This window comes from Dreissena polymorpha, chromosome 3, assembly GCF_020536995.1.
Source record: "Dreissena polymorpha isolate Duluth1 chromosome 3, UMN_Dpol_1.0, whole genome shotgun sequence".
Lineage (NCBI taxonomy): Eukaryota > Metazoa > Mollusca > Bivalvia > Myida > Dreissenidae > Dreissena > Dreissena polymorpha.
This window is the reverse complement of record NC_068357.1, coordinates 96,767,593-96,792,060: the sequence shown is the minus strand read 5'-3', so window position 1 is coordinate 96,792,060 and position 24,468 is coordinate 96,767,593. Positions and strand designations below refer to the sequence as shown.

The 24,468-nt window shown below is 36.7% G+C and overlaps 2 protein-coding genes across 2 annotated transcripts in view; one reads left to right on the top strand and one right to left on the bottom strand.

The window, feature by feature from the left end:
• Window positions 1-12,528, top strand: part of LOC127872424 (uncharacterized) — a 36,321-nt gene extending 23,793 nt beyond the window's left edge. The window contains exons 6-13 of the mRNA XM_052415754.1: window positions 1,442-1,648; window positions 3,747-3,904; window positions 4,459-4,589; window positions 7,686-7,848; window positions 9,400-9,604; window positions 10,057-10,225; window positions 10,605-10,794; window positions 11,069-12,528. Coding sequence (XP_052271714.1) covers window positions 1,442-1,648; window positions 3,747-3,904; window positions 4,459-4,589; window positions 7,686-7,848; window positions 9,400-9,604; window positions 10,057-10,225; window positions 10,605-10,794; window positions 11,069-11,353 — 1,508 coding nt within the window. The 3' untranslated portion in view covers window positions 11,354-12,528. The remainder of the gene's footprint in view (window positions 1-1,441; window positions 1,649-3,746; window positions 3,905-4,458; window positions 4,590-7,685; window positions 7,849-9,399; window positions 9,605-10,056; window positions 10,226-10,604; window positions 10,795-11,068) is intronic.
• Window positions 12,529-13,546: 1,018 nt separating this feature from the next.
• LOC127875436 (claudin-10-like) lies at window positions 13,547-17,375 on the bottom strand. The gene is made up of 3 exons (XM_052420495.1): window positions 16,689-17,375; window positions 15,243-15,392; window positions 13,547-14,826 (listed from the first exon to the last, which is right to left on the bottom strand). The coding sequence occupies exons 1-3, from the start codon at window positions 16,927-16,929 to the stop codon at window positions 14,636-14,638; spliced, it is 582 nt and encodes a 193-aa protein (XP_052276455.1). The 5' UTR covers window positions 16,930-17,375; the 3' UTR covers window positions 13,547-14,635.
• Window positions 17,376-24,468: the final 7,093 nt, after the last annotated feature.

Genomic DNA, 24,468 nt, shown 5'->3' with positions numbered 1-24,468 from the left:
ATTGTACAGCGCTTTTTTACCAAATTTCGGTCCTGTTTTCGATATATAATGACACTTCCTTCATGGGGTTTTACAACCAGATTAACATCATAAAACATGGCACGTGCATGTCTGAGGGCAACGGACCATTATATTTGCGTTATTGGGTAAATAACCTTGTAAACCGGTATTAAACGATGGTTACGCCCGATAGCATAAGCGTTTTGACAATTACCAGAGGTAGTGCCAATTACCGGTTCAACTATCTACCGCAATGGCACTACCCCTTCTCAGAGGCATAACTGTGACAAATACTAAACGCTTCAAAGTGTGATGAACCCTATAGCAAGTTTTACGAACAATGGAAGGTGTAAGACAACAACTTTCGGAAATGAACAAACAAACAATTCATAGTTTGCTTTTTTATTGTGATAATTACAGGTTCATAATAGCGAGTACCGGTACACCACATGCTCATCTTTGAACTCGTTGGTCAAAGTTATACCTTGTAGTAACTTTCTGTCAAATAAATTAAGCATTTAAAATGCAGTGCAAACATATATAACTGTAATTTATACTATACGGCATCGTATTTTACAAGCGGGTGCTATTACCGATAGTCGTTGATACAATTGACGCCATTTTCGGACACTTCAATTTTCGACTCAAGTTTTTGGACACCTGTATTTTGTGAATATTTTTCGTATCTAAGTTTTCGGACACGAACAACAATCATTATTTGTAAGTGTCCGAAAACATAGAGTAATTACGGAATATCGAGGAAGTTAGGATGGGGTATCCTCAAAAATATCCCGAGTGAGTTAGGATGGGGTATCCTCATCACTAGTAAGTTAATAATAGTCATCATCAGTATCACAATCTCAAATAAGTTAGAATGGGTATCCTCACAACTAAATAGAGTAAGTAAGAATAATGTATCATCATCACTATCTCGAATACGTAAAGATGGTGAAGCCTCATCACCATCTCGAGTAAGTAAGAATGGGATACCTTCGTCAATACCATGAGTAAGTTAGACTGGCCAATCCTCATCACTATCTCGAGTAATTGATAATGCGGTATCCTCGTCACTATCTCGAGGAAGTTATGATGGGGTATTCTTTTCACCATCTCTATTACGTTCTGATGGGATATTATCATCAGTATCTTGAGTAAGTAAGCATGGGTATCACTATCAGTATCTACAGAAAGAACGCATGTGGAATCATCATTACTATCTCGAGTAAGTTAGGATGGGTTGTCTGAATTACTATCTCGAGTAAGTTGGTATATATATATATATATATATATATATATATACATATATAATATCAAAAAATATATATATAGATATTTGCACACATGGATTGATATACACTAACATACTAAACGAATTGCCTCGGTCGGATGTATAGAACAACGCACTATGTTTTAACTCCTCTTTTCGTTTCTTCATCATCAGGCGGATTCGGAACCTGTTTTGTAGACCAGTCTTTCTGGCAGAGTAGCGTGGCGGCTAAGCCCCGTCAAGGGGTTCTGGGTTTTCTGGCCGGTGGTCTCGTCTGGTTCTCCATCCCCTTCGCGCTCGCATCTACCATGGGGCTGGGCTACATCGCCCTAAGCGCTTACCAGGACACGTCGCTTCTTTCGGAGGAGGAAGTAAATCAAGGTATGTTGCACACAACCCAACGATATGGACACAATCTTGTTAACAGAGAACCAATGTGTGTTGTACACAAAGGACAGTTAGACACGCTTCTGCGAAAAGAGAAGAATCCGGGTATGTCTCTCTCAGTGTCAGCGATAGATACGTATATGAACAGGTTAAAATGGTCAGTTGACATGTGCGCGAAAACCTAAAAATTAAATTCGCAAAAAGATATTTTTACCGCGGTCAGCTAAGGTGTGATATATTCAACTGGGGTCATAAACGCAACACATTAATCATTTTTTAAGAGTTTGCATAGTTCACTGCTTTAAAGCGATATTATACGATTTTGTCAAATATTTATGAATTGTATCAAATGTGTAAAAAAAACTTATTAAACATATATTTCAATATAAATTAAAATAAAAGCTAAGAAGAAAATGCGAAATAAGCCAGATATTTAATTCTGAAATCGAAAATGTCTGTACAGTCGAATTTTCCAGCATGTATATCATGAATGTACGATGTGAATCTAAATTTAGTTTAACGGATAACTTTAAATTACTGCAACGATATCTATTGATACGACACACGAACACTAACTCCGATCCTAATAAAGAGACGAATGCTTCGGCTATTGTAGGAAAATATGTACGAAATATTTTCGTCACTATCGGCTCGGGGCGCTAATTTGTCTTTGCTGCATTTTATGAAATTCGTCTTCAGTGTATAATTTTTCTTGCCTATTTTGTGTTATTGTAACATATTTTTATTTTTTTATCAATATATTACAATTTAACACATATAAAAATCGTATAAACCCGCTTTAAAGCGACTGTGTCTTCGAAAATGTAGTTTCATATTGTATTTGTGAAATGTATTGTATAGACTACTTATGCTAACTTAAATTTTGATAATTATTTAATACCAAACATAACGGGTTCCAAAGTAACACCTGTGGAGGAATGACAGAAAACAGCGTGTTAAGGGATACTGCATCGAGGTGGTCATTTTTCTTTCTGAATAAATACGAAGCATCCCTTTAGTTGTTTATATATTTACAACCTTTTTAAATAACTTATATTTACTACGGAATGCTAAATGTGTTACATTAACACCTGCTTTCTTACATATATTGCTCCATTTGTATTTTGGTCACTTGCGGAAAGCTTGATAAATAGGTCACAATTATTAAGTGTATATGCATACGTGTGCCCGATTTTGTCCATACCGAAACGCTGTCACTCATCGTGCAATTTTACATAAAACACAATAAATGTTCATCGTCGTATGACGGTCTTTCGTTTACAAACTCGTCAAACAACGTCAAACATTAAGGTAACACTTTGAGGTCAAATGTAAAATTGGGCCATAAAACATCTTTTCTGTTCTGTTACTTCGTAATTGGTCAAAGGATTTGAGTCGATGCACCACAAATAACCAACATAAGGAACAAGCCTCTCGTTTAACATCCCTCTCCTTAGGTTCAGTGCAAAGGTCAAATGTATCGGTCTAAGTTCGCGATTAATCTGATACTTTGTCATTCATCAGGCTATTTTAAAATAACTAACCACAACTGACCACAACAAGAATATAAATGTCGCGTGCAAGAAAGGTCTCCCTATCTAAAAGGTCACTATCACACTTAGAGCTCAAAGTGCAATTTGGCAATACAAAATTGTATGTAAATTTCCATTCATTATGCATTAATAAAATAACTAACCACAAAAGACCACGACTAACACCTGTGTCCCTATCTCAATGGTCAAGGTCACATTTAGAGATCAGAGGTCAAATTTGGATCTAAACTATCGCCCACCATACCATTGTAAAATAACTCAAAACAAATGTTCACTATCGGAAGAAACCTGTGTCACTTGTAAACAAAAATCAAATTCAGTGTCAAAATAAAATAAGTTTTGTTAAATTTAGAAATAAAATAGCTGGCTTGGACGGTTACTTCATCATTAAATTGCTCCTTCAGAAAAAGTCAACGTCAAGCTTAAGTTCAAAGGTCAAGCATTTGCACGGTGAATCCAGCTGCATCTAACTGTATAAACAAAGCATTTTTAATTTGCAACGCCTTATGTCTTACACTTGGGATTTGTAACCTTTTTAGGACTAGTATTACCTGCGGTGGCTCAACACTTGTTGGGTAAGAGCGGCGATATGATCATACTCATCATGGTCATGATGGCGGTAGTATCTACGGGCTCGGCGGAGGTGGTGGCCGTCACCTCCATCATAGTCTACGACATATATCAGCTGTACCTAAAAGTATGTTTGCTCTTAATTCTTGATTTGGCGTTAAAAGGGTGTTCGTGTCCAATAATACGACAGAACCGTGTTTTTCATTACGACACAACACATTTATTTTCTAGTTCGGGTTGAGTTTTCGATGATGTTATCTGCACTAGATTACACTCGCTTAATAAATTTGTCTTTGTAAAACAAATCTGTCATTGAATATTCGTACTGAAGTGGAACATGACATGCGTATTGTAAAAAGTTAATTTAGCATAAGTTTTGCGAACCCACCTACTGTATTATTGGGGTGATGCTAAAAACACATATTTTGGCCGAATATTGTAGACCATCACATCGGATCATGTAGAGGCCAATATGGAATCTCGCGTTCTTATGTTTTTGATTTAATAAAGCATTCTGTTAGATCATCATTTATGTAAACACAAAAAGGTTTGCAAAAACGCCATACATGGGCACACACGCTTTGCAATGGGAAGTTTTGAAAATTTAAGTCAAAATTCAGTCCGATTTCAATCCGCATCTCCTCAGCATTCACCTATGTAATCTCATTTTCCCGTCCACAGCCGTACCGTCTAGTGCACGACGCGAACAGCTGTATTCTGTGCGGCAGATGTCGTGGCCGGAAGGCGAACGTGCGTGACCGATGCACGTGCGAGAGTATGACAGTCTGCGATGCGTGCTCTCATGACGATAGGTACTTGACCTGCAATGACCTTGAATATACTTGACAACTTAAATCGCAATGAAAAAAAAATCTTATTTCAGGCACGTTCAATCATATTTCACTGCTTTGACTAAAAGTTTCTTATAGGAAATTGAATTATTCCAAAAAGAATAGTTAACAAACATGTTTTATTCAATGATTAACTGGGACCGTTTTTATTATTTCGTAGTACAATTTATGTTTGTCCCCGCTTATACACATTGAAAGCATTTATGCGCAAGGTTGACTTTTTGTGCAGTGGTCAATACGAATAAAACCTCAAAGAGAAACCTAATTATTGAACTGTTTACATGTAGAGTAATATAACTCTGAAATTACTGTGATTAGCAGTTTCATAACGTAATTGGTGACTAAAATTCGACTTCCAATCATGATAGTCATGATAATTTTATGTATTTTAACAGCATTCTGTTATATGAGATATTTTAGTAAAGAAGTAAAAAAAAACTATTAAAAACATTTGCAATATTCACTCGTTTAAAATATAGCTCTCCGAACATCGACACATAAACAAGATGGCGGTTGATTTCTTAATAAATTAATTGTACAACAAATATTTCTGTATTTATAAACTACGTGTTTTCATCACAAAAGTCGTTGTATAAATGAATTAGATTGCATCGTCAAGAATGTTAATTTTTCAGAATGCTACCTTAAAGTTTGTCAAAATATTTTATTAAAATAAAATTTCACATTGAATAGCTGATAACATTTGTAACTGAAGTAAAATACTTGATTTATTCAAATATTGAGCACTAATATCATCGTCGAACTTTTTATTTTGGTTATCTTCAATCAGCTTTCCTTATTATTAGTTTCCACTTCATCGTATTGAGGCTTACCCTTCTTAGTTTATTCCTCTTGCATGTCTTTCTACTCCTCCTCTTTCCTCTCATCATCCGTACGCACCGACTCATGCACATCGCCCTTGCTCCTTCTCCTCCATTTTACGTTTCTTTTGCTTATTTCCCTCTTGCCCCTCCTAGTCTAAACCTCCTCTCGCATGTCCCCCACTTGCTCAAGATTACTCTTCTTTCCACGTCAACTCTTGCGTATCCTCCTCCCATCTCTTTTGCTCTGCTGCTTGGTTTGCTATCTTCCGTCTAACACCACCCTCTAGATCCTCATCCTTCTTCTCTTACTGTTGATCCTTCTTCTCTTGCTTCTCCTCATTTTTCCCCCTCCTCTTGATCCTCCTTCTCTTTTCTTGCCCCCCTCCAGTTGATCCTCCTTCTCCCACTCGCGCTCCCCATCTCTTGATCCTCCTCATCTTCATTCTCTTTCTTCTTCTCCTCTTACCATCCTCCTCTACCCCCTTCCTGATGATCTTCGTTTCTCCCACCCTAGCTCCCCACCTCTTGATCCTCCTCATCCTCATTCTCTTGCTTCTCTTTATTTTGCCCCCTCTTCTTGCCCCCTCCTGTTGATCCTCCTCCCACTCTCGCTCCCCACCTCTTTATCCTCCTCATCATCAGCCTTCTTCTCCTCTTGCTACTCCTATTGACCCCATCCTCCTGCTCTTGCTCACCCTACTCTTAATTCTCTTTCTTCTTCTCTTGACCCCCTCTTATTGATCCTCCGCCTCCTTTTCTTGCTTCCCCTACTCTTGTAACCCCTCCTTTTCTTGATCCTCCTCCTCTTGATCCTCCTCCTTCTCTTGCTCCCAATACCCTTAATCCTCCTCCTTCTTCTCTTGCTTGTCCTCCTCTTGCTTCACATCCTCTTGCCCCTTCCGTCTTCATGATTCTTCTTCTCTTCTGTTACTCCCCCACTTCTTGATCCCCATCATAATTCTCTTGCTCCACATCCGCTTGATACACTTGCCCAATTTCTTACCCCCTTCTTATGCTCCTCCTCATCCCTTTTCTTTCTCACTTAACTCTTGATATTCCTCCTCCTTATGTAGCTTCTCCTCCTCTGTCTCCCCCTCCTCTTGATCCTCATTCCCTTCTCTTGCTACCCCTCCTCCGACTCTCGCCCCCCACCTCTTGATCATTTTCTTGCTTCTCATCATCTTGCTTCTCCTCTTGATACTCCACCTTTTGTTGATCCTCTTTCCCCCTCCTCTTGATCATACTGCTCTTGCTCCCTCTTCTCTTGATGGTCATCCTTCTTCCCTCGCTACCCCTTCTTTTGATACTCTTCCTTCTTCTCTTGCTCCCCTTTCTTCTTGATCCTCCGCCTCCTTCTTTTGCTCCCCATCATCTTGATCTTTCTCATCGTTCCTCCTTCTCCTGCTTCTCCTCCACTTGATCCTCCTACTTCTTCCCATCCTATTGATCCTCTGCTTTCCGTTACCTTCATCCTTTTGATCCTCCTCCTCCTTCTTTTATCTCGCCTGATATGTATTATCCGCCTCCTTCTTTTGCTTCTTCTCCTCTTGCTCCTCCTCCTCTTGGTCCCCCTCCTATTGATCCTCCTCCTTCTCTTGCTCCAACACTTTTGATTCTCATTCTTCTTCTCTTGCTTACCTCACACTTGATACTCATCATCCTTCTTTTGCTGCCCCTGCTCTTGATCACCCTTTTCATTCTCTTGCTCCTCATACTAGTTATCATTTTCCTTCCCTTCTCTTGCTTCCTTCTTGTCGTTCTATCTCTACTCTTCTCCTCCTCCTTCCCTTGCTTCTCCTCCTCTTGCCCCCTCTCATTGTTCTTCCCCCTTTTCTTGATCCTCCTTCCCTACTCTTTCCCCATCCTATTGATCCTTCTTCTGCTTCACTTGCTCCCTCTACTCCACCTTCTCTTGTTAATCCTCCTTCTCATGCTGCTTATGTGGGTACGAAAATTTTGGGTACGAAAAACAAGGTGGGTACAAAATTTTTGGGTACGAACAAAAATGTGGGTACGTAATTTGTGTGTACGAAAAAATATGCCCCCAATAAAATTGGGATCGAAAAAAATTTGGGAACGAATAAAAATTGGGTACGAAAAACTTTGGGTACACATTTTTTCCGGGTACTTCTTCCCCGTACCCCGGGTATCTTGAAGTATACTTCCCCGTACTCCAGGTTCCATTCAGCCAAAGTAATGCTCAAAGAACGCACTTATTCTCTTTCTTTTACAGAGAGAGGACGATGAGCAGGCGCGTCGAAAAATCCCCGTACGAGTGCCACATTCATGGCCCATACCGAGAGTATACGGACGTCCTGTCGCACCTAAAGAACTGGTGCCTCCTCTGGGTCACACTGGGCATCATACCTCTCACCATCCTGCTTTATACACTCAAGGTCAGTTACTGCAGCGACTCACACACTGCAGCGTTACACCGATGCTTATGATTTGTCGAAGTTTTGGCAATTCTAAAAAATGGACATAAGTTAATTACATGTATACTGAAAGTTATTTTTTTCGACCTTAAACTTGATTATTGTGTGCGAATATCAATATTAATAATATTTTAAGTTTTTAGAAAAAAAATAGTTCTGGCGAGTGAAGTCGTAATAACGGATATCTTGACTGTTAAACAGAGAAATTTGTCTTCAAAATTGTATCATTGTTTACTGTTTCTTTTTATGTCTCCCTTCGAAGATGTGTATTGTTTTGCCGGATGTCGGTCTGTCTTTCGGTAGTCCAGTTCGTTTCCGATCAATAACTCGTTAACGAATTGACCGATTGGCTTGATACTTTAATGTGCATTGGCCTTGGACAGTTAGTTACCTCTATTGAAATTGGGGTCGCTAGGTCAACTGTCAATGTCACTGTCACAATAAGTGTGAAAATCGTTTCTGATCAATAACTCGTCAACAAATTGACCGATTGGCTTGATACTTCCGATGTGCATTGGAGTTGGATAGTAGATGACCCATATTAAAATTGGGGTTACTAAGTCAAAGGTCAGTGTCACTGTCACAATAAGTGCGAAAATCGTTAATGATCAATAACTCGCCAACTAATTGACTGATTGGCTTGATACTTCGCATGTGAATTGACCTTGGACAGTACATGACCCCTATTGAAATGGTGGGGGACATATGTCTCCGACCGCCGAACTCTTGTGTACAAAGGGTCCAGTTTTACATGATTGGCACTAATGCACTTGCTAAATGCAAGTAAGGACCTTGTGTGTCGCATTAAAAGTCACATCCTCATGTTTACGCATGGAAATTCATTTGCGTTTTTTTACGATTTTCCCGCCAACAACGTGGACATGAATGACGTCAAAACAAGAATACATGACCAGTCGTTGACTTAAAGACCATGAGGGCCGAAATTCGAATTTATATGTTAATTTGCATTTAAGTGATAGGGACAGCTTAAATACTTGCGTAACTTCATACATACTTAAGTGTAAAGTCGTCAGTCGTGCCCCGCTTTTAAATGAATAACCATGATAACCATGATGATGTTGATAATAAGGGCGGCAATTAAATTTATCATCAATCCTGTTTGTATGCATGCAATTTTCAATAAAACACTTGTTACCCTAGCAAACAATGTTCCATTTTGATACTATAAATGATAACTATTTAACTTTTAAATTATTTGAAAATACCCACTATCTCACTTTTTTATTATATGGAGTGTGTCTTCATTTTCAAGGTTATTAACATTCATTTAAAATACATTGCAGAGTATTAATGATGGGGAATCGAAAAAGCTCTGATTTCAGGGTACACGCATCCACAAATTTCTATTTTTGACCTAACACAATTTAAAACTAAAAGGTCATTTGACTCCTGAATGTTTAAATTTACTGAAATCCTTGACTGACAATAATGCTGAGTATCTTTATATGATTTCTGTAATTCTAATATGTCCATTCCTGTACCACATTTCAGATCAACTTGACAATCGTGCACCTGTTCATGGGCGTCATCATCAACTCGGCGGTGGTACCCATCACGCTGTCCATGTTCTGGGAGCGGCTCACTGGGCTCGCCATGATCGCCGGAAGTGTCAGCGGCTCCATTCTGGCGCTAATCGCCTGGCTTATCGTATCTGCGTCATACGCCGGTGGACTAAACCAGTTTGGAATCAATGCTAGTACGTGTACATCCAACAGTAGAATTATACGAGGTATTTTCGGGTCCTTTTTGTAAATGGTTTAAACCAGGATTGTGTGTATAGAGTAGACATCCCAATCTCGCAATCACTGGACCCGCGGACATTGTATTCGTTATACATTTGCTGACTGTCTTGTTTCATTATCGTTATATTGTGTATCAAGACGTGAATAAAAATGAGTTGGTCTTTGGGAAAATCGAGCTCATTTCATTTGCGTAAAGTATCGCCCCAGATTATCATGTTCAGCCCACCCACGTATATCTAAGACAACACTTTCCTGTCTACGTTTTCGTTTACAGGAGACTGTACATCGCTTACGGTCGGCGCTAATTTTGGAGGGACGACACTTTACGCACATGCATAAAACATGCGGAAACTTCATAATCTTGCAAAACACACACTGTTTACAATTCAACACGCCGATGTTTCAGCTCGCGAGGTGCCAAGCTTCACGGGAAACCTGGTGTCGCTACTGTCCGGGGGCGTGATCGCCGTGCTGGTCAGTCTTTTGTCCGGCAAGAACAAGGAGGGAGCGGAGGTGTGGGAGAAAACTAGGGACATTGACAGTCCGCTCAGTCCCTGGACGGAGCTTTATGCAAAGTAAGACATTTATGAATGTATGCGTTCATCGATCGAGTACATGTTGAGGGTCAACCCGTGCGCAATAATTTTACTTGTTTCGAATCTCTGTCGCTATTACAAGTGAAGATCTATTTTAACGTAATTGTTACAAAATTTGATTTCCATTCGTGATTTTCTTCTGATGTTTGCTTATTTGAATAACGACCATTCAAATGAAAAAAAAAACGCATTTTCATGCGCAAAACCGCCCCTGAACATATGCATGTTTCGCTTGAACAGAGAAAATCAATTAACGGTATAACCCAGAAATCAAACACATATCGCATATGAATACTTTTACTTTTCCGATCAACAACGATATGGTAAAAATATGTTTCATTCTCCATTCATTTGACAGGGATCTCAACCTGGTCGGCGCATACCGCCTGGACAACCGGCCGCCACTGGTAGAGGTGCAAGCGGCGTTCAGGTCCGCCAAGTATGTGGCGTTCGTTGCATCCCTCGTGCTTTCGGCGTTCCTCGTGTTCATCTGGCCGAGCATTATGGTGGCGGTGCACGTGATGGCGTACGAGGCATTCTACAGTTGGGTGAGTATGGTTACATTATTTTTTGACGTACCGGTAAGTGATGATGCGCGACTGGGGCGGGATGCAACACGCTGCTATTTCGTACTGGTTCTTTTCCTATTAGTATTTAATTGTGTGTGTTGCGCCGCACAAGTACCTGTTCTTCAAAATTAAAGCGTGGTTGAGTGCAAAATTTGTCAATAACCTGACTGTATGAAGATAACTACTGAAATTGCAATATTTTGCGCACAAAAAGCGACCCGCTAATAAATGCACTTGATGATTTACGTTTCAGGTGACATTATCGAAGATTTGGGCGTTCACCGCTACAATATTCATAATCATTGTTCCTTTTGCTAGTGAAATATGGGACATTTACGCCGCTTTCCGTAGAAACGTTCGGACATACCCGGAACCAGCAAATGCCGAAACAACGAGTCGGTCTAACACGGAATTAACCGAGAACGTTAAATTGCCTCATGGGGAAACTCCGGATGTGCCACGCAGAAACTTCAAGCGGTTGTCGTCTGTTTCCGTATTACAAGCTGGACAGAGTAACGCTGACTTTGACTTAAGTTGATCTACAAACAAAGGTGATGATTTGCACGTGAAGGGACATTAAGACTTTAGATTAGTTTTCGGAAAACAAGGTTTAATGAATGTGCGTAAAGTGTCATTCCATCCTGTGCAGTCTACATAGGTTAATCAGGGAAGACAGTTTCATCTTGTATGGTATTTGTTCGTTCCTTCGTTTGAAGGAAGTCTTTTCTTTGCAAAAATCTAGTCTATTCGAAAAGTGTCGGTCACTAAGTAATATGATATAACATTTTATACACATCAAATATTCCCAAAGTAGATTCAGAGAACAACTAAGGAGCATTGTTTTAGTGGTTTTACGGCTGAGCAAAAGAGTTGTTACAAGATTATTTTTTTCTGGTAGGGGAAGTAAACGTCGCGAGAATTTTTATCACGATATTGAGTACAGTAGTCTTTCCTGAATCGAAGAATACGCAGGTGTTCCCTGTTAATTAAGTTGCCTGCCTTGTCCACAGTGCTCAGACATAAACAACATCGCCTATACACGACGCCATGTTATTGTTCGTAAGTAATTGCGGGACTACTTTTCTTACGTGCATTTTATGGATTTGGAAAGGTAATACAGTTATGCCGACGTTTCTCCAGTAGAAAATGTTTGTCATGTCTATTGCCACAGGTGAAAGTTCACCGAGACACTCGTTAAAAGTGGTCCAGCAACAAAAAACAAGAATACAAATTAGTTTCCATTTGTTCACCTAAAAGCCAATTTTACAATAATCTTCCATCCGGGCAGCATACTCAATGATTCTCATAGCTTAACAAAAACCCGAGTCATTTCTATTGGCAAAGTAACTTTTTCTGTTAGCACCGGAATAATTTGCTATGATATCGGACTCCAATGTGGACTTAAAGTCTTTATAATGATTTTTATTGCTTTCAAACACTTGTTAGTATCCATAATACATGGTCCTATTAAAGAGGGGATTTAACATTTGACCAGACTTATTAGAGCAACCGATCATTCATTCAAGTGGTCGGCAAACATATCCACTTATGTTATTAATGTATTTGTCGTAAATTAATGATATAACAAATAAACAGAGATACTGATTACACATGGACTTACTTTACAAGGTGTGGAATCTTTTTATTGCATTTCTCCACTACTGTTAGGCATAGATATTAGTGTATATATACATCCAGAGGCCCAGACTTGAGATCCGCAAAGGTTTAATTTTTTTGTGAAATTATTATGTGATGATTGTAGTGAAGTATGTGCTTAATGCGACTTTGAACCCGAGCTGTGAAACCAGTATTTAGGCGACCACATAATTGTTTTGTTTTCTAATTCGTGAACAGTAATCACAAACAGATAGGCCAAACATAGATTCGAACAGCCATTTTAATAAATTCAATGCATTTAATTCGTTCATAATTTGGGACAACTAAAGCTAGTCTCACAGTGATGTATTTTTTTATATCGATCTACACCTCTGTATGCGGTTGAAACATTCATGACCTTTTTAACCCTTAGTTTGTTTGACAATATTCTGATTCATCGCTAACTTGATAGTTATCTTTTTTAGATGAACCATATTTCTTTGCATACATGTACTTTAATTTTAAAACCGAATCCATAATCGTGTTCATAGATATTCTATACATTCGACACTACACCAATTAAATGATGGGTGTAATATTAGATTCCCGCGTCTCCTTATGGCACTCATGTTATCATTTTCTTTCTGTATAAGTACGTTTGATGAAAATTGTTTTAGAGTCGCGTTTCGTTTGTGTTTAATTTTTGGGTTCAGCTAGCCCTTAACTCGGCTTTGAATTGTCCTTTCCAAGGTGGTGATCAAAGATTACATCGTGTATAGTTTGATATGTTTATAGTTGGTGTCCTGTTTTAAAAGTAGCGCTTAAGAACAAGAATTTCTCTCCTGATATACCGTATGGTGGTATTTTGCTTGCTTTATTAAATAATTCAGTAAAAACTGTCAAGTTTTTGTATAGACAAAATATAAAACATTTATTCCACGACACACACACACACATATTTTTAACAAAATCCAAAATTGCAATCTCTATTTGAAACTCCTTTATCAAACAACTACCCGAATGATGTTAAATATAAATTATTACGTTGTTACATATGTGCATTGTTTGAAGTTGAAGAACATACGTCTCCTAATCCATTGCAGTTGATAATAATTAAAAAACAACAACAATTAAACAAGAACAACAACACGTTGATAATATAAAATTAATTATACTTAATCAGAATCAATCATCATTGGAAATTGCATAATAAAGTACGGCCATTCAAATACGCTTAAACACACAAAAAAAAGAACTTTAAACGGCCTAATGTTTATAAAATAGTAAAAAAAATAGTAAGCGTGATATTGTCTCCTTTGAGCTAACGGACCTCTTTAGGTAAATGTTATACCCGGGTTACAATTAAATTATAACACCATAAAGTACGATTTTATTACATTAATAATAATGAAATCACAGAATGCTTCTATATATGAGCCCCGCTCCGGAAAAAAAACGGGAATTTATGCATATGCGGCCATGATGAGCCTGTACCGTCCGGACAAAATTGTCCGCTTACATGGTATTTTTCGTTTTAATGAACTATCTTCTTATCAAAAATCCAGTTAAGGCGGAAAGTGTCGTGAATTACCATGTCCTTCCCTGTCATGGCTATATATATATATATATATATATATATATATATATATATATATATATATATATATATATATATATATATATATATATATATATATATATATATATATATATATATATAATATCGTTAAAGGGGCGAATAAATACGAGGGTGGAGATTTTTGTTTATGTTTTTACGAACCTTTTTTTTTCCTGTTCTACAATGGTTCTGGTGATGATTTGTGCAGAGATAAGCTTTTGAAGAATGATTGGGATTTTTCGAGAAACTAAATCTACGTTGTTGGCATCGCTGAGCAGATGTAATGTTTTTACACGAAAACATTATTTGTACAAGAATGATCATATCCTGCAAGCAAAATAAATTTACTTACAAACAACTTTAATAATAAGTTACACACTGACGATTTGGCAAACATGATGTCGCAGTTCAAAAACGAGAGAAAATGTACATAAAGAAGCGCAATTTCCCTCACGACATTAAATAATTTGGGGGCAATACATTGTTTGTACCGATACTTAATTTTATGAACAATTTTCTAAACGATATCTCTGCTTACATTTGCGATCAAATTCCATGACCTAGAAACGAGCTAAATGTGTTTTTAAACTAAGTGGTGCTGACGACCTAGGCTGACGGTGATGTCCCGCCTTTCTTGTTGTCAACTATAAGCAAAACGCCGGCCACGATCTCCAACACCATGGCTATGATTGATAGGGCGAATCCGAAGCCGAATTTGTGAATTGATCCGTACGGCTCGATGAAGTGTTCGTTGAATTCGGCTCCGAACACTATGACGCCGATTAGGTACAGAACGCCTGAAGAGAAGAGATCAATTCCAAGAGTTATATTCGTGGCAGGGTTTTTAATTCGTATACAGATTTTCAGATTGTTTACAAAATCAAACACATGCTGTTTTTATCATAAATACATACATATTATCCGTCAATACTCAACTGTGCATACTCAAATACGTATAACTAGTTAAATTGACAACATAGGAATATAAAAGCCTTTAACATGTGTTCTTATGACTTAATTATTAGGAAGATGTCGTAAAAATGGAGTCTTATGGTTCTGAATAACGGGCAATCATCACATGAAATTTTAACAACATTCTTTTTCTTTATATTAAAACAAAAGCGTTCAGATAATTTTGATTGAGCGATTTTAATAAAAATAAAATATATTTTTCTGAATTGCATACCTAACCTAATCAACCTAATATACAAACCAGTTGCTATGCAAATGATAGCTGTTGCCATGGCGATTTCACCATTCTTCGCGCATGCGCCGACGAACATTTTGAGGACAAGAAAGAAGAGGGCAAAGTTGATACCGAGGAAGCCGAAGGTTACCAATGCCTGCGTGGCGGCCCACCAGTCTGAAGATAAGCAGAAAACACTTCTAGGTTCATTACGTTTATCTTAATCAGTATTTAAGTAGCGCTCTGGGGAAACTGTTCTTAACAAATTTATGCCTAGTGGACTCTACCATCCATCTAAATTGGATCAATTTATTTCCAAAATAAGGGATGTCTAGTATATTTATTTCTATATTAAGAATATATTCTTACAGAAATTCTTTTAAGCAAACAGCGCGGACCCTGATTAGACGCCGCATCATGCGGCGTCTCATCTGGGTCTACGCTGTTTGCAAATGCCTTTTGTCTAGACGCTAGGCATAAATGGGTTAATTAAGAAGCGCTCTGTGAAAACTGTGCTTAATACATTTGCATAAAGAATTCTCCCAGATAAGCCTGTGTAATCCGCAAAGCTAAGCAACGCATACACTGTCCGCGTTTTTGGATTTTTTTTTTCAAAGGAAAGTGTCTGCCCAGATTAGAGGTGCAGATACTTCGTGCACAAGTCCTTGTTACCCAGAGCGATTCTAATTGGTATAAGTATTTAAACAAAACTATGACAGCGATGGCTTGAGTTGCCTACACAAAAACATGTTACGCAGTACAACTTATTGGAATATATTGCATACTAATTACTATGAACATCCTTTTCGGTTTTATGTCTTAAAAACAAACTTAACTTACATGACATTTAATAAATTATACACATGAAACGAACACAATAATTCTTTAGTGTAGTTAGCAAGAAATAGTTCATGTATGCCATGTTTTCGGATAATATTGAGAACGTTATATAAAGCATTGCTTTATAAACATGCCAATTTATTTGAGAATGATTTAATTCAAATATCGAAGAACTTCAAAGAAGTTTAACGTTTGGTTATCGGATATGTTTTTCAAAGGATCTGTTACATACCGATAACTGATTACAAATGTTAATGTTTTTTTCACTCAAAAACATCGGCTGTCCAATACCTATGTAATATATAGTTCTAATAACAAAATCCAATTCACAATATATGAGCCTCGCTAGGTAAAAACGGGGTTCAGTGCATGTGCGTAAATTGTCGTCCCAGATTAGCCTGTGCAGTCTATTCAGGCTAATCCGGAACGAACCCTTTCGCTTCAATTGTATTTTTTTTTTTGGTGGAAAGAAAGTCTTTTCTTAGCGAAAATCCCGCTTTGCGAAAAGTGTCGTCACTGATAAGCATTTGCGGACTGCACATGCTAATCTGGGACGACACTTTACGCACTTGCATTAAACCCAGTTTTCTGATATCGGTGCTCATCTAGACACAATCAAATATCAGAAAGTACCGTTTGCAGTGCCGTCAAGCTGGCCGCAGGTAGCGATTAGCAGGTTATTTCCTTGACACGATCTCCACAGCCCGTAGTAGGTGTAGGTGTATACCGCAGGAGTCCCTGGTACAGCAACGGCTATCTTGGCCCAGCCTGTGGTCGTAAAAGAGATCCACGAGAACAGAGCCGCTATCAACAACAAGACCAGCGATACCTTGGCCAGCAGGCTGGCACCTTTGAAACCTTCCACCGCACCCATGATTATGTAGTTGAGTCTGGTAGCACTGGTGTGTGTGACTTTTGTTAATTATATATGGAGTTTCGCTTACTGTCCAATAACATGCTAACGTACCGAAATCTGGAGAAACGTCTTGGTTCGAATCGGTTCGAATGTTCAAATGTTTTAATAAACGCTTTCAATACAGATTTATTTTAGTTAAATAAAATTTGACAGTTTATTTGAGCCGTTCGTTGATTCCAAAATATGCTCAATGGCGCCTTATTTTAATTACAAATACGCGCGTTTGATATATCGCAAACGAAACCAATTTACAAGATATCAAATGGCCAGAACTAAATCACTCACAAACACTAAATCGCCGTTTCGTTCAGATAAAAGAGTCGAAGTTGTCCCTTACCAATAAACATAGGTAGGATAGGTGAACACTTGGTGGAGATAGGACAATGTCGCTACGTTATATACGAGTTTTCTGTGTTTATTACGGTAGTCACTAGTCACGGTAAACAGCGAGGTAACCAAAACGTCAACGTAGATACGGCATGTGAATTGTGAAAAAACTTTGTTACAAGTAAAAAGGACAAGCGGGTTCGAAACGAACGTTGGAATCGGTGACTATAATGCGTGTTTAAACGTATTAATAAATGTATAAATTACTCTCAAACCATAAATGCACACATATATTACACGCAATCCCACATATCATTAAATCAATCATTACATATTCTTAAATCATCTGCAACGCATACTTTTTTTATAAAAGCAGGCGCACCAAACATACTTGCGATCCAAAAATGCCGTATTCGTATAAAAATAAAAGCAAGCAGGTACTCGAATACATAAAGTGTTTACGTGAGCATAAACATTTTCTTAATTAAGGGTTGAAAAGCCCCGCGTACGCGCGTTTTCTTATGTCTATGCGGCGTCGTGCATTTATGAAGATACAAACAATTGTCGTGCGACGACGCAGACGACGCAGACGACGCAGACGACGCAGACGACGCCGACGACGCTTACGATTGATAACGATGATGACGATGACGACGAAGACGACGACGACAATGCTGTTGCTGCCTGTGTTGTTGCTGCTGCTGCTGATGATGTTGATGATGATGATGATGATGATGATGATCATGATGATGATGATGATGATGATGATGATGATGATGATGATGATGATGATGATGATGATGATGATGATGATGATGATGATGATGATGATGATGATGATGATGATGATGATGATGATGATAATGATGATGATGATGAGGTCAATGCGGCGACAAGCACACATTGATGTAAATAGTTTTAATATTCCTTAAGATATCAAAACATACTTAAATGCCATTCCATCTTAAATGTATCCACGGTGTTGACGGTGTTGACCCTGGATACAAAAGTCAAACATGTCGCTTTTTATTTGGGTGTGCTGCGATTGGCAACATTGATTGTACTTCGGATTTCTTATCTGTATTTAACGCCCACAAAAGACAAATTTACATAGCAATACTGTTATATTTCAATGGTTGTCAGTTTAATATTGAAACAAGTATTGAAAATGATATGTCCATGATAATGTATTCAGCAAAAAAACTTAAATATTCATGAAAACTTGAATTGTGAAAACAGAATGTCTTTTGTGAACATCATAGCACGGTTTGTTTACAAGGTATCTTTTTTCATTAAAAAAATGAAATTTATACTCCAAGCTTTAAATGTGAACAAAACACGGGTTTATATCAACCTCAAATTACGCACATTAATGTACTAAAGAACGCACATTTAACAATTTTCCTTTTCTTACTCCAGGTGTAGTGTCAAGACCTAGCCCGAACTATCTATTTCACATTTCCTGTTGGATATGCTGGGGGGGGGGGATCATACATATAACACACTTTAGGTACGTGTAATGTTGGTGTATGTTTGTCGTATTCGTATTTCAAACGCCACCATAAGGTGTCATGATGTCATTTAATACTGTCATTATACTGTATATTAGGTTGCAGGATCACGTGACTTTTGTGGGTTTTACAATTAAACGTTAAAGGATGTAAATACACAGTTTTTTTTAAATAACTTTTTACAACAATGTTTCTTAAGAATTTCAACTAGTGCACAAAAGACAGATTTTTAAGCTGCATATGGTAATGTAAAATACATCAGAATAACTGTATTAAACAAGCCTGTGCTCTTGTTAAAAAATCCTTTTGTACTTCATTCATTGTACACGGTAACGTGAAATTTTGTCACCGATTTGAGACGTACTCTTATACCTTAAGATATCGGCACAAACTGCTAGAAAAACTGCATTTTGTGCACTAAAGATATTTGCAAATGTATTTCAATAACTTGAGATATTTGCAAAAATACAGTTCTTAGCGGTGTGTTCACATATGTCCAGTCCGTGTGTAATCACCTGAAAATCCCGTTGACCATGCACCCTGGTATATGTCGGGCGTGTATTATTGTTAAATAGCTCATTTCAGTCTTATTTGTTTCGATGTAATTTTGTTATTTACCGTCGCGTTATCTGTACCAAAGTATCGTATCTCGGTGCACATACGCATAAAAGGTGACAGTACGCTGTTGATTCCACGACAGAACGATGCTGATTATGCGACAGCAAAATATTGAATACAAAAATACGAAGAATAACGAGAAATGAAAAAATAAATACTTAATAAGGGATAGTAAGATATCGAAATATTCAATATTGTGACCGCACGATGGTCAAAAAACAAAATAATGTGTGAATATTTCCCTTAAATATCGAATCATGTTCCTTTCGGATATGTACGAAATCCGGATAGTGCCATCTATAATCTCGCCCTTCTTTCATCAAGGGCGACACTAGACACACGAAGCGATACACGATATTTTTCGCGACAGTCGCGGCGCCGCACGATTTTTTTAACACGATACATCGCCTTTTGGGCAACCTACACAAGGGCGATATATCGTGTTAAATATATCGTGCGTCGCCGCGACTGTCGCGAAAAATATCGTGTATCGCTTCGTGTGTCTAGTGTTGCCCTGAATATAAGAAGTGTGAGATTAAAGAAGGCCTATCCGGATTCCGTAGATATTAGAAATTAACTGAAGTGACAAATTATCATCGCTGCGTTGTAAGATGTTTATCAGGCGAGCAACAAGGTCCGCATGCGCAAATGTACTATACAAGGCTTAGAACAAAACAATCAACTTATCTCACGGTCTTCATTATGTACCTTGCATTTAAGAAGGACTGATTTATGTGCCATGCTGTTGTTTTAAAGTGTATAAACGTATCGTATTGGAGTCTCTGATGTGCCGTTCCATGGTAGTTGCGGGTTTGTACGTCGCCAAAACGCGGAAACGAAGTACTATTTTTTCCTAATTGTCGTGTTTGTGCGTCTGTGTGTTGTTCTGGCGTGTTGTCGCCGTTTAAATCGGCAACTAGAAAGAACGAATCAGCCACCATACATATCTGACTTGTTTTATGAAATTGCTTTCAAGACATTAGCATAAACACTCAACTAAACAAACAAACGTTGCCATCAAAGTGGTGAAATGACATAAACTCACCACTCGATAATTTCACATCTCTTGTACAAAAATCGAAAAATGTTTATAAGGGAAATATCAATATTAAATTCAGTTTTTTTCATTATGAAAACATAATCTGAATAAAAAATAATAATGGAAAGGTAATTAAACAAAGTATGTTTTAAATGGTTGGTTGACGAATATGTGTCTTTTTTATAACGCTAATTACAATACATTTGAACGTTATATACGCGGACACCTTCAGACAAAATAGCAGTGGTAGTAGATAATTAAATCGTTATGAATGAAATATTTCATGAGGCACGGCTATACGCCTTTGTATTTAGTCTACTGATAAGAGGACTTGAGCCTAGTAAAATTCTGTGAAGGCGTAAATTTGAGTCGCTCAGGAGTTGTGCATCGAACTACTATTTTTGTCTTTGTATTTAAGGATTTCATCAAAATTGTTTCTCATTGAATATCTATTGAATGTATTTATGATCATTTATATATTATTTTATCGATTCAAAACCGATTTTGACCAGGTTTTCGATGTCAACCTCGATACAAAATATATTTCAATGAATTTATGTAAAGTTTATTTCTCGCTTTACGATTTATATGCAAAACAACGATGGACTGTTACTTTAATCAAATCAAATCGTATATTGCTTCATTCCACTTAAAATCGCAAATATTGCATTTTATACTGATATTTGCAAGTGGGTTAAAGTGTACTACAATAAAAACTGTTAACAAAATGTATATTGATCATCAAACGTAATTAGATCGTTTATACTAAAAAAATTCAATCGAAATGACATTCTGATTTCAAGATGTTGTCCTGTACAGTGAGTATTTGAGTATCAATATTGAAGCGTCTCAGCCATATAAATAGGTCCATTGAATAAGGATACGGAATACTTTATTGATGTATTTGTTAAACATTACTCAAATCCCCATAAATCTTATGTTAACAGTCCTCATCTACGATACCGTTTTGTTTGTTATGACTACGAAGGCAAGGACAATGAACTGAACTTTATGAAAATGATTGTGTCGTGTCATGTCGTCCATTAAGCGGCACATATCACGATGAGAAAGTTAAAGCCATTCAAAAGTCACTTTTGATAAAGTCATGGGTGATTTGCGATTATCGGTTAAAACACCGAAATACATGTATCATACGTTATAGAATTGCTAGGGATTCGTGAATACATGTATCATACGTTATAGAATTGCTAGGGATTCGTGCATGTATTTGCCTGCTTCAATAGAACGTTTCACAATTTCTAAACAAACACAATTCAAAAGCATTACAATTAAAAAAATAATAATCTTTGGCATACTCTGTTTTCTTTCATTAAAATGACTCGACAAATATAGGCATTTGAAAAATAATCCACACTTTTAACAAATATGAATGCAACCCTTACCACAAAATTCGTATTAATACTGCCCGCTGAAACGAATGCAATCACGTTAAGACAAATAGGTCTTCGATATCTGTAATTTCTTTTCTATGGTTTATAAACAAATAAATTTGGAGCTCATTGATGCCTACTTCAAACCACAGATATCGCTGATCCAACTGATATTTTCAGGAGCGTTAAAGTGCACAACAATGAAGGTATTGTTCAAAAAATAATTTTACCAATCGCTTCACATCGTGCAAATTTGACATTATTAATTGTATTTGTCGATTTAATAAGTAAGTAGTTTTTAGAAATGCGTTGTATAATTACGATGCAAATTATAATTTCTCATCATTTGCCGCATGCATGTTATCATGCATCCTTTTGCACAGATGTTGGAAAGTATTGAAGCCTGTCATAAAATGCTTTATATTGATAAATGTAAACAAGGGATCTAAATTTAAAAAAGCTCCATTAAAAATCAAGAATAACATTCAAGAAATACAAAAATATACCTGAACTGGGCTCGAACAACTAGACTAGTGCATAAAATGTAGGTTTTATGCTGCTTATGGCAATGTGAAATACATAAGAATTACTTTATTTGATAAGAATGTGTTATTGTTAAAAAATTATATGTGTACTGCATTCATTTATACGGTTATGCTTCACGGAACGTGAAATTTTGTCACCGATTCAGACGTATTCATGGATTTATTCTTATACCATGAGATATCGGCACAAACTGTAAGAACAAATGTCTTTTATGCACTAAAGATTTTTTCAAATGAATTTCAATAACTTGAGATATTTTTTTTAAGTTGTTAACGGTGTGTTTACATTCTGTCCAGCCTGGGTGTAAACCCCTGAAAACCCCGTTGATTTTTCACCCTGATGATATATTTTATATTTTATATAATCAATCCTAGTAGTGTCACAAAATATAACGGCAAAACAGAACTCTCCAAATTATTCAATCTTGTCGCGTTTCAACTCTTTATAATTTTCAGGTTTTTAAATCGTCAAAAGATGCATATAATATTTTATTGCATGATAAATGTTCAGTATTACTTTTTCGTCACAAATATCATAACTACAGCAAAAATTTCGAATCTAAAACATTTTTGTTTAAATTTTGTCAATTTACCAAAACGTGAAAAGGTCATTTTAATTTTTACCCAATATACAGTGTGTGGGTTCTGAATCTTTCAATAATAGCATTGTGCTGCAAATAAACTCATACTTATCGAAGGATATACATTAACCTTGATTATTGATAAAATATATTATGCCATTTAAAGCCTTACAGTGTTTTATTCCCTATTATTTATGCCTACCTAAACGTTTGTTTGTCTACATTTCGCTAGATACCCGGTGTCTATCGATGAATGCCGGAGTCAACCGCGCTTTTATGGAAGATAAAGACCGCCAATATTATTCATCACCAGAAATGTTGCACGTGTTGAATATTCAGCTCATTTGTTTAACAGAGAATTTTTTTAATGCAACATTTTAAAGCGAGATTATACGATTTTGTCAAATATTTATGAATTTATATAAAATGTGTAAAAAAACGTATTAAACATATATTTCAATATAAATTAAATAAAAGTTTAGAAAAACATGCGTCGAAAAATGTGAAATAAGCCAGATATTTAATTCTAAAATCGAAAATGTCTGTACAGTGGAATTCGTCAGCATGTAAATCATGCATGTACGATGTGAATCTAAATTTAGTTTAACGGTTCATTTAAATCCTGCAACGATATCTATTCATACGACACACGAACACTAACTCTGATCCTAATAAAAAGACGAATGCTTCGGTTATTGTGGGAAAATATGTACGAAATATCTTCGTCGCAATCGGCTAGGGCGCTAATTTGTCTTTGCTGCATTTTATGAAATTCGTCTTCAATGTATAATTTTTCTTGCATATTTTTGTGTTATTGTAACATATTTTTATCAATATATCACAATTTAACGCATATGCAAATCGTATAATCTCGCTTTAATATCTGTTTTGTACAACTGTTAAATGTACAATGTTGCATGTTCCAATTCTACAGAATGTTTAAATGTTTAAACACAAACATGTAACTTCTTTATCTACAGATCTGAAAATGAAGATAATGCATATATAAAGACTACATATTCATCTACCTTATAATGTAGTCATAATAATCAATTAAAGATAATAGATCCATCTGAAAGTAATTTGATGACAAACTACATTAGCATGTAGAATAGTTTCTAAGTTGTACGATCGTTTTTTTATTAAATATAAAACATACAATGTAAATATGTTCATAAGCAAGAACGAAAGTGGTATAATACAGCAGTAATAATGCCAAACACATATTATACATGATATGCCAGTATATGCTGTTTTTTTGCTTTGGCTGCTTGTGGTTTTTAAATGTAAAAATCAATACTATAGAAGAGTTGCTTAGAGTTGGGTAGAAGACAACTGGACTGGGTTATGAAAGTTTATGTGTTTACATTTTTGTTCAAAAATATGAAGTTTTACGTTGTTGAGGGCTATTTCTTTTTCAATTTGGATCTTTAGTTTTAAATAGTTTATAAAACAGTTGAAAGTAGGTATTTGTTTTTTGTATTT